Source organism: Chiroxiphia lanceolata, chromosome 3 (genome assembly GCF_009829145.1).
Source record: "Chiroxiphia lanceolata isolate bChiLan1 chromosome 3, bChiLan1.pri, whole genome shotgun sequence".
Classification (NCBI taxonomy): domain Eukaryota; kingdom Metazoa; phylum Chordata; class Aves; order Passeriformes; family Pipridae; genus Chiroxiphia; species Chiroxiphia lanceolata.
In genome coordinates, this window is record NC_045639.1 from 93,014,068 (window position 1) to 93,026,832 (window position 12,765).

The 12,765-nt window shown below is 43.6% G+C and overlaps 1 protein-coding gene across 1 annotated transcript; it reads left to right on the top strand.

The window, feature by feature from the left end:
- Positions 1–379: 379 nt before the first annotated feature.
- On the top strand, positions 380–8,364 carry GCM1 (glial cells missing transcription factor 1). Its single transcript, XM_032682240.1, has 5 exons — positions 380–481; positions 2,235–2,487; positions 3,437–3,549; positions 4,545–4,673; positions 7,759–8,364. The coding sequence occupies exons 1-5, from the start codon at positions 380–382 to the stop codon at positions 8,362–8,364; spliced, it is 1,203 nt and encodes a 400-aa protein (XP_032538131.1).
- The last annotated feature ends 4,401 nt before the right edge of the window (positions 8,365–12,765 follow it).

Genomic DNA, 12,765 nt, shown 5'->3' on the forward strand with positions numbered 1-12,765 from the left:
TTGGCCCCGGAAATATTAAGCCAGAGTTGAATCAGATGTTCAAAGAGTTACATGACTATAAACTTGGTATGACAGAAGATCGAGGAAAGCAAAACAGATGACACAAGCACGATTTGCGGGCTGCAATTGATGTGTCTGTAACATCACAGGTTATCTCTAAGCTATATTTTCCACCGCCTTGCTGGCTTACAAAACTTTTAATGGAACAAGTTTTTCTGGCAGAAGAACACTGATTTTTATCTTTAATGAGCAGCCTCTGTATCATTTAGCTTCAGGAAACAGCTTCCTGGTTGTAAACTGCTTGAGAGTGCTGACAGCCAGGCAACTTCAAAAGCAGCCAGGAGAGACTTTCGCACTAACTTCGGGAAGGAATTCAAAAATGCTGAAAGGTGCAGATGAAGCTGCTGTGGAGCAGGAGAACTCTGCTTCTCAACATGGAGAAATGACAAGCTGGGATATCAATGACATCAAACTTCCCCAGGTATGTGTCTGTGATTAGAATTTTATTTTGTTCTGACTAGTCATCTCCACTACTGATCTTAAGTGCTTTCTCAGTCACCTATGCCTCGTTGCCTTTACTCTCTTTGTCACCTTGAGGTATGGGGCAGTGTTTTACTGAAAAGCTAGAAAATATTGACATATCCATGCATTTTTCCTTAAAAAAGTATTATTGAAAGAGCTATTGATGCATGAAAAATAGCAATGATGAAGATACATTGCTTTTCTAGCCCACCGGTGGATGAGGTGCATAGAAAGCAGAGGGCAAAAAGTTAGCTTCTGCTGTGGGCATTCAGTCAGAGGTGTCCAGAACTTGTTTTTTGCTCTGGGTAGTACTTTATGAGAAGGGAAAACAGCACCCACAACTGCCTTGGAACTGTGGGTGCTCAGTCTCACTTCAGATTGGGCTCCAGGCAGACAATCTGTCTTCCCTCATGAGGGCAACAGTCTTTCATGAGCACCTAAGAAAACCTTGCTTAGTGTTTGCAGAGATCTGCTGAGAGGTACATCTTCCTCTCCCTCTGTCCTTTTCTAGTTCTCTTATCTAAAAGTTTCAACCATGCTCTCCAGTGAAAGCCCACACACCCTGCACACCAATATCACCTCACCTCAGCGTGTTTCTGCCAAATTTCTCCTGCTGCTGTCCTTCAGCGTCCAGATCTGCCTTTCATCTCCCAAACCTGTCTTCTTGCTGGATGCCAGCCTCTTCCATACTATACCAGTGCTTTTTACCCAAAGCCTCCATGTTCCAGAATGTCTCCTTCCCTGACCTTCACCTCAAGGTCACCTTCACCCACATTTCAGTCTGGAGGCTTCCTTGACACCCTTTCCTACACTATCCAGTGGATACCAGGAGAACATGGGAGTTGATGGGAGTCGACTGATATTCTTTATGCTGTCATGGATCTCAGTGGCTGGGATTAGCAATTTAAAGGAAATTCCTACTAAGTTTTTCTACTCTTTACAAGACATTTTCCCTCAAAACCATCAGCAGGTATGTTAGGTGCTTTATGGCTTACTGCGTTTTGCTGTGTTGACTGTACCCACTGAGATGATGTGTGTTTGGTCCTTTGGGGGTTTTTTCCAATTTTATTTTTATTATTCCTTATTGTGCTGTCCTTTGGTTTTTTCAATCATTTTAGCAGTGGAAATAAAACCTGACCAGGATGTCAGGTTTCTTTGTTTTGGACTTCAAAAAAATCCCTGTGCAAGTCTTTCATTGCAATTAGGCCAAAATGAACTGAAGACTTACAAATTTGGACATAGTCTCAGTGTGACTCAGTTTTTGCCCCTTTTCCACCGAGTTGAGCCAAATCAAACCAAATGATTCAGCGTAGCACTGCTTTGAACTGATTGAAAGGCAGAGCAGGATCTCTGCCATGAAAGCTAACAGAAGTTAACCAGGCAGTGATAGCTGCCAACAAGGAAAGTATCTGCTATTTTCCATCAAGCACCTCACCTTCCTCTCCAAAGGAGGTCCTGCACTGAGCTGGACCCATGAGTGAGTGAGAACAACATCCTAGCCAGGCCTTCCTGGTGCTCTGGGGCTTGTGGGGAGCCACAGGGAACTGTGCTTTTTCTGTCTTCCCTCCTGACAACCAGCATCACCTGGTGGGGTGCTGGAGTTACCCTGGCTAGCGGATACCCAGCAGGGGACCAGCTCTGCTTGGCTCTTGCACAAGCTCTTCTCTTCTCTTCCCCAGCCTAAAACATGGCTTGCTTTGGTCTTTCCACAGGATGTAAGACAGATAGACTGGTTTCAGGAATGGCCAGATTCCTATGTAAAACATATCTATAGCTCAGAGGATAAAAATGCTCAGAGGCACCACAGCAGCTGGGCAATGAGAAACACCAACAACCACAACTCTCGCATCTTAAAAAAGTCCTGCCTTGGGGTGGTGGTTTGTGGCAACAACTGCTCGACTTCAGATGGAAGGAAGATCTACCTAAGACCAGCCATATGTGATAAAGCCAGGCAAAAACAACAGCGTGAGTATGAACACGGCCGTTCATTATATGGGCAGTTCATAAGTGAACACAACGTAAATCCAAGTATTGTATACTCTTTGGATTATCCAGCCTTCCTTCTGCCATTCCTTATATTCCAATGCAACTCTTGATTTGGAACAATGCATTTTACATTTCTTACTGTTGAGGAGTAGTTGTCTGCTTGTTTCTTTTATTTTTTTTCCCCCTAATACTTTTTTCATCTCTATTTCTATTAGTTAGGCATTCCTCTTAGGCCCATGAGAGAGGTTGCTGAGAAAGCTGTGCAGTGCAGGCAGCTTCCTGCTGTGCTGTTCTTGCCGACTTGAGTGCTGACTTCATTATTGCACTGGCCCAGGAGTAACTCAGGAGGCAAATCTTGCAGGAAAGAAGTTGCTCATAAACCGTGATGACTGGAAAACTGGCCTCACAGTCACAGCACTGGCGCAAGACAATGCAAATAGAGAACATGAGCCACACGCACTTTTTTTATGAGACCGTTCCAAACAATTGTGTTGCTCAATAGAACTAGCACATACTGATTTCTGGATCTGATGTACATTTTGACCAAAGAAAGGTATTGCTCATGCACTCACTGAGACCGTAATGATGTCTTCTAGAAAAGTCAAGACAATAACACATATGACATTCCAAACACTGACAAGAGAAAAACAACTAAAACTGACTGTGATAAAAAATTATAAAATTGCAATAAATCTGTAATAGAAACAATTGTTGACAGTTATGTTTAATAATGGGCAGAATAAAGGCAATTATTAGTTTGTTTATATTGACTTTTGCTTACGTTTGAAAGTTTTTTGCGTAGTTTTTCTCAGTGTAGTTTCTGAGCCCCAAACCAAAGTGGCAATCCACCATCAATGAGCCATTGTGTCACATGGGATTCATCTGATCACTGTGGTATAGAAAATGTTTCCCACTATCTTTGCTCCAGGGAAATGCTGTCCAAACTGCAATGGACCACTGAAACTCCTTTCCTGCCGAGGCCATGGTGGTTACCCAGTTACCAACTTCTGGAGGCATGAAGGCCAATTTATATTTTTTCAGGTTGGTATAAAATTACCTAACATTATGCAAGTTAATTTTAAAGACTGTTTTTGTAAGTTTGATTAAGGAATTTTTTTTGTTCCAGCAAATAAGGGTCATTGAATGTGACAAGGTCAAATGACTGTAAGGAGAAAGATTTTCACAAAGTCATAAGCAACCTGATCTAACTCTGAAGTTAGTCCTGCCTGAGCAGGAGGTTGAGCTAGACCTCCAAAGGTCCGTTTCCAGCCTAAATTAGCCTATACTGCTATGATTTTACAGCACAGTGTATTTTTTTATTTAGGCTCCTGGGAAAACCTGTTGATTTTGAAGCGTTTTGCCTCAGGTACATAGGGACCAGCAAATCCTCAGAAAGCAAGAAATACCATGTTATCTCTTCTCTTCTATAAGGCACCATGCATAAGCCTGAGGCTATCTTGGAGCACTAAATGGTTGTACCCAAGGGATTGTCTATGGAAAATGCCATCTGTGCTTTATATGTAATTTATATTTGAAAAAGACTGTATGCAAGTGTTTAAATAATGGGCACTATTTCTGGAAGTTTTAGTCCTAGTTTACTACCATAACCACTGAACTGTCTCCTGCTTTCCAGTCTTTCACTTGTGTGCAGGCTAAATAAAATTAATTCTCTGTGGAAGCTAATGGAAATTAACATGCTGATAAACATGTCTAAAGTGTGAGAAGAATGTAAATAACCACAGGGACACTCTAGCCAAGCTGCAGAAGACCTCGTGGCTTCAGCTGGGGCTCTAGTATGAGGAGTATCTTCTACACATAAATGTGGTGCACTGGTTTTATGATTTCAGAGAACTTTTACCCCATCCCACTTTATCTGAGATGTTTGTTATCTAAGCTCACATTAAATAATTCATATCAAATATAAAGTATTAAATTAGGCCATAAGTGTGGTTTTGGTCTGTGCTACAAATTTTGCTCTCTTAAGATTAATAACAAGGTTGTTTCTAACTTTAACATATCATAATTACTTTCTAAAGTCCAAAGGAGCTCATGACCATCCACGTCCAGAAACAAAACTAGAAGCAGAAGCAAGAAGATCAATCCACAAAGCACAGACAGCTTTTTCTGCATCTTCTATAAGATTAAAAAGAATACAGGAGATTGAGGTAACTCTTGTTATTGATCAGTGAAATTTTGGGGTCAAAAATCTGTGGTTCAAGGTATGGTGGAGGCTACCTGGACTTTAGGTCTGTGTGGTAGTAGGCTTTACATCTCCACATTCTGCCTCCCCATGATCAGGCCAAGAAGGACGAGGGCTGTCCTGAGCATCATGACTTCCTCAGCACTGCTATCCACTGCTAGTGGCCCCTCTCTGGAGCTAATTTTGGCCTGATTGACAGCAGGAGATTACATCTGTACTGGTAAACAAAGCAGGGCTGGAGGGCAGGCTCAGTCATACCACTATTCATGTGGTCCCTGATGTGGATTTGGTCCGTGCTAACTCGTGCTCACAGACAAAATGCTCTAGCGTAGGTCAGGAGGACAGTATGTGCCAGAGACCATTTCCTAGCAGAATTTTGGATAAGGTTGAATCAGGTTTTGGTCCCTTCACTGTACACAGCTGGCTTTGAACCTACCTGTACCGCTATGTGCCATCATGCTACAAGACACGGACAATTAAGAACCTCAAGCTGATGCTGTGAAAAACAGTCCTTGGTGAACTGCAACACAGCCCTTGCATGTCCATTTCACTTCAGGTCCAGAAGTTGCCCAAGGCCAGGACGTAGTCTGGACACTGACAGGCCATGCTTTTTGGTCCTTGTTACCAATGACAGTCCTCAGTTTCATTTAATTTAGCAGTATGGACATAGCTTTAGAGCATCAGCTCTTTCCTATTTTAAATGCAAGAGTTACTGTTACAAAAAATTTCCTACAAGTTCTTTGTTAGTACTCTCCATAAATAAAATTAATTGCAAAGAAATCTATGAATAAAGTAAGTAGATATTTAATCTAATCAGTATTGACACTGAAGGAGAACATTAACAGGTTTTTATTGGATTTAACTTATAGTATTTATTGCGCCAACTTATGAGAAAGTTGTAACAAATAAACACTTGAAAATTGGGAAATACTTTTGGCAACACCTGAACTCAGGAGGAAGATTTGTGTGTGCCTGTACACATACACAGAGACACAAACTGTTTACTCTCTGAGTCCATTGAGGGCAACAAAGATGATTAGGGGAGTGGAACATCCCTCTTACAAGGACAGGCTGAGGGAGTTGGGCCTGTTCATCCTTGAGAAGAGGTAAATGAGAGGGGACCTCATCAATGTCTACAAGTATTTGAAGAAGAGGTGTCAACAGGATGGAGCCAGGCTCCTCTCAGTGGTGTCAAACAATAGGACAACAGGCAATGGGCAGAAACTGATGCACAAGACATTGCACTGGAACATGAGGAAGAACTTCTTTACTGTGCAGTGACCATGCACTGGAACAGATTGCTCAGAGAGGTCATGGAGTCTCCCTCACTGGAGATATTCAAGAACTGTCTGGATGCAGTTCTGTGCAATGGGCTCTACGATGACCCCGCTCAAGCAGGGAGGTTGGACCAGATAAACCTCTGTGGTCCTTTCCAACCTGGCCCATTCTGTGTTTCTGTGAAAAAGGGTTTTATTATAGAATACAATATATAGCATTACCTAAAGGATATGCCTGTTATATACTGTGTATGGTATCTTGACAAAAACCCCTTATCATTAACAAGGCAAAATCAGAAATCCTTACTTCTTCTTCCCCTAGTCCCCCAGCCGTTACTTAAGAAAACCCAGTTACTTCAGTAGCAAGCCTGGATCGCTTTATTCACAGACTTAATGTCCATCAGGGAGAGAGATGCTCTCCTGCAGGACAGCTGCCCCTGAGCAGGATTTGGCCACCTGCAGACCGTCAAGGGCTGTGAGGACACCCTCAGATGCAGGAGGCACTGCCACATCCTTGGACAGACAGGAGGAAGTCAGGTTTTCTCCACACTGACATGTGTCCCAAGCTGCTCCACTGACATGGAGAAGGTGCTGTGGAAAAGTGAGCACACCCCTCCACCTCTGCTTATTCCCCTTGGGTTTTCCCAGGTTTGAAATGGTCAGGTTATATTATTTACCATCAATTGGCTTTCCAGTTCATGGCTCTTCAGCAGGTTTTCCTTGGGAATAACTCATCATATCTGTGTTCTGCCAAAACTGGCTGTGATACAACTAATTCAGGAATCTGATTTCACACACAGAGCCTGTGTCGCTCAATCTGCAAAAATGTATTCTGAAGGGATTAAATTTTAATGTGCTCACAAGAGACTAGGAAGGAGATCTTTAGAAAAAGGTATGAGATGAGCCCAAAATAGAGCAAGTGATATATAGGATGTTCTCTCTGTGGCATCAACGGGTCTTTTGTTGAAGGTGGGCTGGGTCCTATACCAGATTGTTGGCATTTCTTCTCAGTGAGTGGAGAACAGCAGAAAGGTTTGCTACTTTGCGGTCAGAAAAATCACTATAATTAAATGCATGAAAAAGCAGAATTATAAAGAAGAAAGACCTGCAAGTACTCATCAGAAATGATAGCACAAATGAGTGTTCTGAGAGGAATTGAAGTTTGCACAATTATAAACCAATAATTAGGGCAATTAAAGAAGTTGTGAAATATCTAGAACAAAGGACCCAGAAGAATAATTCTTCTGTGTTGATCCATCCCTGAATGAAATTTTTGTTTGCAGGGTAAAAAAATGTAAAGATAGGAAAATTTATTAGTTAGAAATAGAGTCTTGAAAAGAGACACATAATATTATTGTAGTGAAAAGATCACTTAAAAACAAACAGTTTTTAAAAATCATACACCTGGCTTTTCCAAACTCCACAGAAAAAAAAAATAATTCTGTGGTGTCAAGTGTATCAGCATAATTGCATTTTTAGGTACTTCTTCAGTATATGCTGGCAGTGGATCCCAAGGGCTGTGAACACAAGGTCTAAACAATTCTTTCAATGTAAAACAGGCTTTGGGCAAAATCTGAGGAAACAACCCCAAATTTGTGAGCTGAGAGGCCTGTTTGGTTTGCCCCTAAAGCCCATGGTCACTCCCCTACAAGGAGGCTCTGCTACACCATCTGCTTCATTACCTGTATTAATTGAGTGCACTTGTGAAGGTCTCATAGAGGAGAGTTGATAGACTACACCTTGTTTTACTAACCCATGCCTTGCTTTCCCAAGTCTCTGACAGGTGCAATGCCGATGCCAGAAGCATTGCCTTTGCTTCTTTCCAAGCCGGATGCTTACGTGGTACCTGCTAATTTCAGGGGACATTTAAGCAAAAGCTCCCAGGAGCCAACGCTGAGCAGCTGTTCTGGGCAGCTGCTGTACCCAAGGGCAGCTGGGGAGGATGAGGGCTCTGGAGAGGCATTGACCTGGAGCCGAAGCCCATCCCTTGGGAGGATCCCTAGTGCCGAGAGGTTGTGCAGTGGCCCTGCTGTCCCCTGCACAGCCCCTTCCCACCAGCACTGCGCCCACTTCAGCACCCAGCATGTCCTGCCTGTGACAAAGGGTGGCCATGGCTCCTTCAGGCCTAACACTGGTCCTCTGGGAGATGGATCCTGTGGAGAGAAATCCCTGCTGACCTACAGCAGCAGCTGCCTCTCTCTGCCACCCTACCCTGCACCTCAGAGTGGCCCCTGCTCCAGGGTGAGTGGGGCACAGCCCCGCTGCCAGCTCTCGGCACCTTTGAGGGGAAGTGAAGGAGACATGAGCGAGGGAGGGCCCCGGGTGGGTCTCAACTACTGCCACAATGACATGGTTTTCAACCTGTCCCCATTACGGTGACCAGGTGTAAATGTCTCTGCTCACCCCTCCTCTGGCAAAGGGCCCAATTCTCCATCCCTGTTGCAACATGGATGTGAAAGTGCTACCACACCAGTTTCTGCTTTAGCTCCTCTTGCAGACCCCAGGAGGGACTTTCATACCTGAAGGCTTGTCTTTGTTCCTCTTTTTTAAACTGTTATATTCTCCCCCACTATATTGTTGATCTAATAAAAGGTATCAGATATTCTTACAAACTGCCTCGCTGCCATTCTGGTTTGGTAGCATTTCAGCCCTCCTCAATACATAGTTTGTTCAAGCTGTGGGACTGTGGAAGGTGCAGATGAATGACCTCAAGGACCACAGCTGTCATGTATAACCTTCTGCACTCTTCCAGCTTCTTCAGGAAGTGATCTAAGTCCCTCCACTGCACCAACCTTGCACACATGTTGTATAGAATCATAACACAATGTTTTTGGCTTGGAAGGGACCTTCAGAAATCATCCAAACCAACCCCCCTTCCCATGGGCAGGGACATCCTTTACTAGACCAGGCTGTTCAAAGCCCCATCCAGCCTGGCCTTGAACATTCCCAGGGATGGGGCATCCACAACTGCTCTGGGCAACCTGTTCCCAGTGCCTCACCATCCTCATAAAAATATTTCCTCCTTGAGCCCAATTTAAACCTACCCTCTTTCAGTTTAAAACAATTGTTCCTTGTCCTATCACTACAGGCCTTGGTAAAAAGTCTTTCTCTGTCTTTCTAATAAACTCCCCTCATGCTGAAAGGCCATAGTGAGGTCTACTCCAAACCTGCTTTTCTCTGGGTTGAACAACCTCAACTTTCTGAGCCTGTTTTCATGGGAGAAGTGCTCCAGCCCTGTCTTTGATCAACTTTATGGCCCTCCTCTGGGCCCTCTCTGGCAGGTCCTCTCTTTCCTGTGCTGGGGACCCCAGAGCTGGATGCAGAACTTCACATGGAATCTCATGAGAGCAGTGTAGATGTGAGAATCCCCTCCCTTGACCTGCTGGTCACACTTCTTTTGATGCAGTCCAGGATACAGTTGGCTTTCTGGGCTGCATGTGCACACTGACAGATCATGTCCAATACACCATTATCCCTAAGTCCCCTTCTGCAGGGTTAGACCCAGTTTCGTATACGTATATTTTCAATATATATTGCCTTGCTGCTTTTTCCAGCCACTTTTTGTTTCTTTTATTGCAGACTGTAACAAATCCTCCAGCATCCGTTCCTTTTCTGACCACTACCATAAGCTGTATTTTAGCAGGACCTATCAGTTCCCTACATTTTTTAAAAAAAGTAGGGTGCCAAATATGAATTTTCTTGCCTGAACTTAGTGGCCAGCTCAGAGATCTTTGGCAAAGATTCCTTCACCTTTTCCCATAATTGACGTCTGCATGACTTTCCTGCATGACTGGCCTCTGCTGCTCTCTGGACTGGGTTTTAGGGGCCACCTACCCCCCCGCAGAAGGAAGCACTTACGCACATCCCTGCTGCCACCTCTGCAAGGAAGAGCTGAGGGATGTCATGTATGGCATTTCATGGCTGGTTCCTTTAACCACCGAAGGTAGAGAGCCTCATCTCAGGGTCTGCCCAGCTGCCAATCGTAACCATGCCCTGCCCTGCCTGTGGAGCAAGTCAAGCCCCAGAAATCTGAGGCAAAATAAACCTTTCATTGGGATGAATCTGGGTGGACAGTATTACAAAACAAGTGGCAATAAAAGCTTCACATTACCTCAAATTGTGGTGTATCTCGTGTTCGGTCTTTTTGTTTTTTCTCTCATTTTAATTTTTTTAGATTCTTTTTATTTTTAAGACTTTGAAATATATTAGTTACTAGGGAAACCACTCTCCTGGTGAAGGGTGTAGTTCAGAGACACTTAAAAGACAAGAACAAATTGTATTCATAGAGTGTTTCAAAAATGTTTATTGCAATTTGTGAAACAGAGGATGCATAGTGATTTGTTTTATGTGGAAAAAAATCTAAATGTAGATCACAAAGTAACAGTGTGCTATTGTATGTAAAGGTCAATTCACTAAACTTTTTTTATTCAGTGAGTTACTCTCACACTGATTCCAAACTTTGTGTGTTTTATAATGATTCTTCAGATCAATAAGTAGGAGAAGGAAACTTTGATCAAGGTTTCTAACAACCTCCCCCTCTAAGACAGAAAAAGTAAAATCAAGAGGAGCCATAAGCACTTGTGCTTTGGGAGGTAAACTGCAGGATTAGGGACAGACAGGGCCCCTCGGGCTTCATCTCCCATAGCTGAGATTCCTCTGGAACTGCCAAACCAGTCACACCAGTGAGGGACCACACAGGGCATGCTGCCTGCTGCCATCGGCTCTGTCTCATCTTGCCTCTCCTCTGAATTCCTTGCTTCTCTGCTGCAATACTGCCAGCACCACCTCTCTCTCAGCAATAGTACCATACAGATGTGTGGCTAGAAGTCTCCTTGGACAGTGCTCCAACACCAAAGTATATCTGTTCCCTTTACACCCACCAAGCCCTTCCTCTGTTTTTAAAAACTTCCAGCAAAAGGGATTTGATAACCAATCCCATAACCTGTTCCATGGCTTCACTGTCCCAATCCCAGCTGTTAGCATTTTTTCCTCATGTCTGATTTTCTTTCCTGCAGATCAACCATTTTTTCAAGTTTTTGAAGATGGGTATTTACTAAGTTTCACAGGCTTCTTAAAGGACTATTACTACAAAACCTCCCTAAAAGAAAGTTACTACCAACCTTTCTTCCTGCCTGAGAAGCAAGAAGCTTTTTGTTGGTTTGTCTTGAAGTCTGAATCAAAAGGTTTCCAAAATGAAAGCTATTCCTGTGGTCACAGCTCCACTCAGTAGCTACCTGCCATAGAAAGGCCATGCCTTCTTGCAGTTTCCATACTTGTAACTCTGTGCAACCGGGACAGTCCCACAGTGTGAGGAGACACTGAGTTCCTGTTCATGCAGCGTTCATCACACCAACTATGTTTCCAAAAGAAACACATTTCAGGCTTAAGAAGGACAGGTTATTAATTTTTAAAAAGGAAGAAACTAAGATTTTATGATTTTTCTATGGTTAAACACAGAAAGGCTTTCCAGATTTATAAGCTGGGTCATTTTGACCTTTCCACGTTTTTGCAGTGACTTCTATGCTGGCAGCAACTCCTTCTACTTTAGGTACATTCAGCACAGTGGGTCAATATAACAGCAAATTTATATCTGTTTAGCTCAAAATACAAAGATACCAATCCCATCTCTGACCTTCACAACACTAAATTTTTGCAATGTGTTTGAGATACATTAAAAGAAACATGTATATGTCATTGATTTAAGCCTCTTTTAACTAGCTGTAAGGTACTGTGCCCAGTTGGGCTGATAAGAATCATAGAATGGTTTCGGTTGGAAGAGACCTGGAAGATCATCTGGCTCCAACCCCCCTGCCATGGGCAGGGACACCTCCCGCTAGACCAGGTTACTCAGAGCCCTGCTCAGGCTGGTCTTGAACACCTCCAGGAATGGGAGTTGTTCAACCTCTCCAGGCAACCTGTTCCAGTGCCTCACCACCCTTACAGTAAAGAATTTCTTCCTAATATCTAATCTAAACCTACCCTCCTTAAGCTTAAGACCATTCCCCCTTGTCCTATCACTCACTACATGCCCTTGTGAAAAGTCCCCCTCCAACCTTCTTGTAGACCCCCTTTAGGAACTGGAAGGTGCTCTAAGGTCATCCCAGAGCCTCCTCTTCTCAGGCTGAACATCCCCAACTCTCTCAGCCTGTCTTCATAGGAGAGGTGTTCCAGGCCTGTGATCAGTGTAGTGGCTTCCTCTGGACTTGTTCCAGCAGGTCCACATCTTCCTTGTGTTGGGGGGCCCAGATCTGGACACAGCACTCTGAGTGGAGTGTCATGAGAGCAGAGGAGAATGGGAGAATCAGAGGTGAAAGAGCACTGGATGCATTATCCTCTATTTTAAGAAAATATACTGAACACTGTGTTTATTCAGAGTAGTTTCATGAAGAAACTCCAATTGATCTGTGAGGATCCACCCATAGATAACCCTATAACCTTATTCTCTGCTGCAGAAATGTCTGCTGTGCAAGGCACAGCTGCAGCAGAGCTTTAGGCAGGCAGCAGATATGCAAGAAGGTCAGGGTGTGGATGATTACACAGGCAAGATGGTTTGTTCTGGCTTATTGGTGTTTCTGGTGGCTGTATCTACTGCCAAAGCTAACAAAAATATCCATACATGGCACTACGTGACCTACACTACTTTCACAAGGTCTTAGCTCTGAAAGCACCAGCCTCAGTATTTAAGGCTAATTCTCTGGGAGTAATCTCTGTGCTTGCTCCAAAGCAAGTATATTTCTATATAAGGGCTCTTCTGAGGCCATAAGAGAGCTACAGCAATGT

Excerpts from the sequence above, each read along its gene's own strand:
- GCM1 (XM_032682240.1), top strand. The coding sequence starts at position 380 with ATGCTGAAAGGTGCAGATGAAGCTGCTGTGGAGCAGGAGAACTCTGCT. Across the intron at positions 2,488-3,436 it reads AGCCAGGCAAAAACAACAGC|GGAAATGCTGTCCAAACTGC; the intron begins GTGAGTATGAAC and ends TCTTTGCTCCAG. Across the intron at positions 3,550-4,544 it reads GCCAATTTATATTTTTTCAG|TCCAAAGGAGCTCATGACCA; the intron begins GTTGGTATAAAA and ends TACTTTCTAAAG.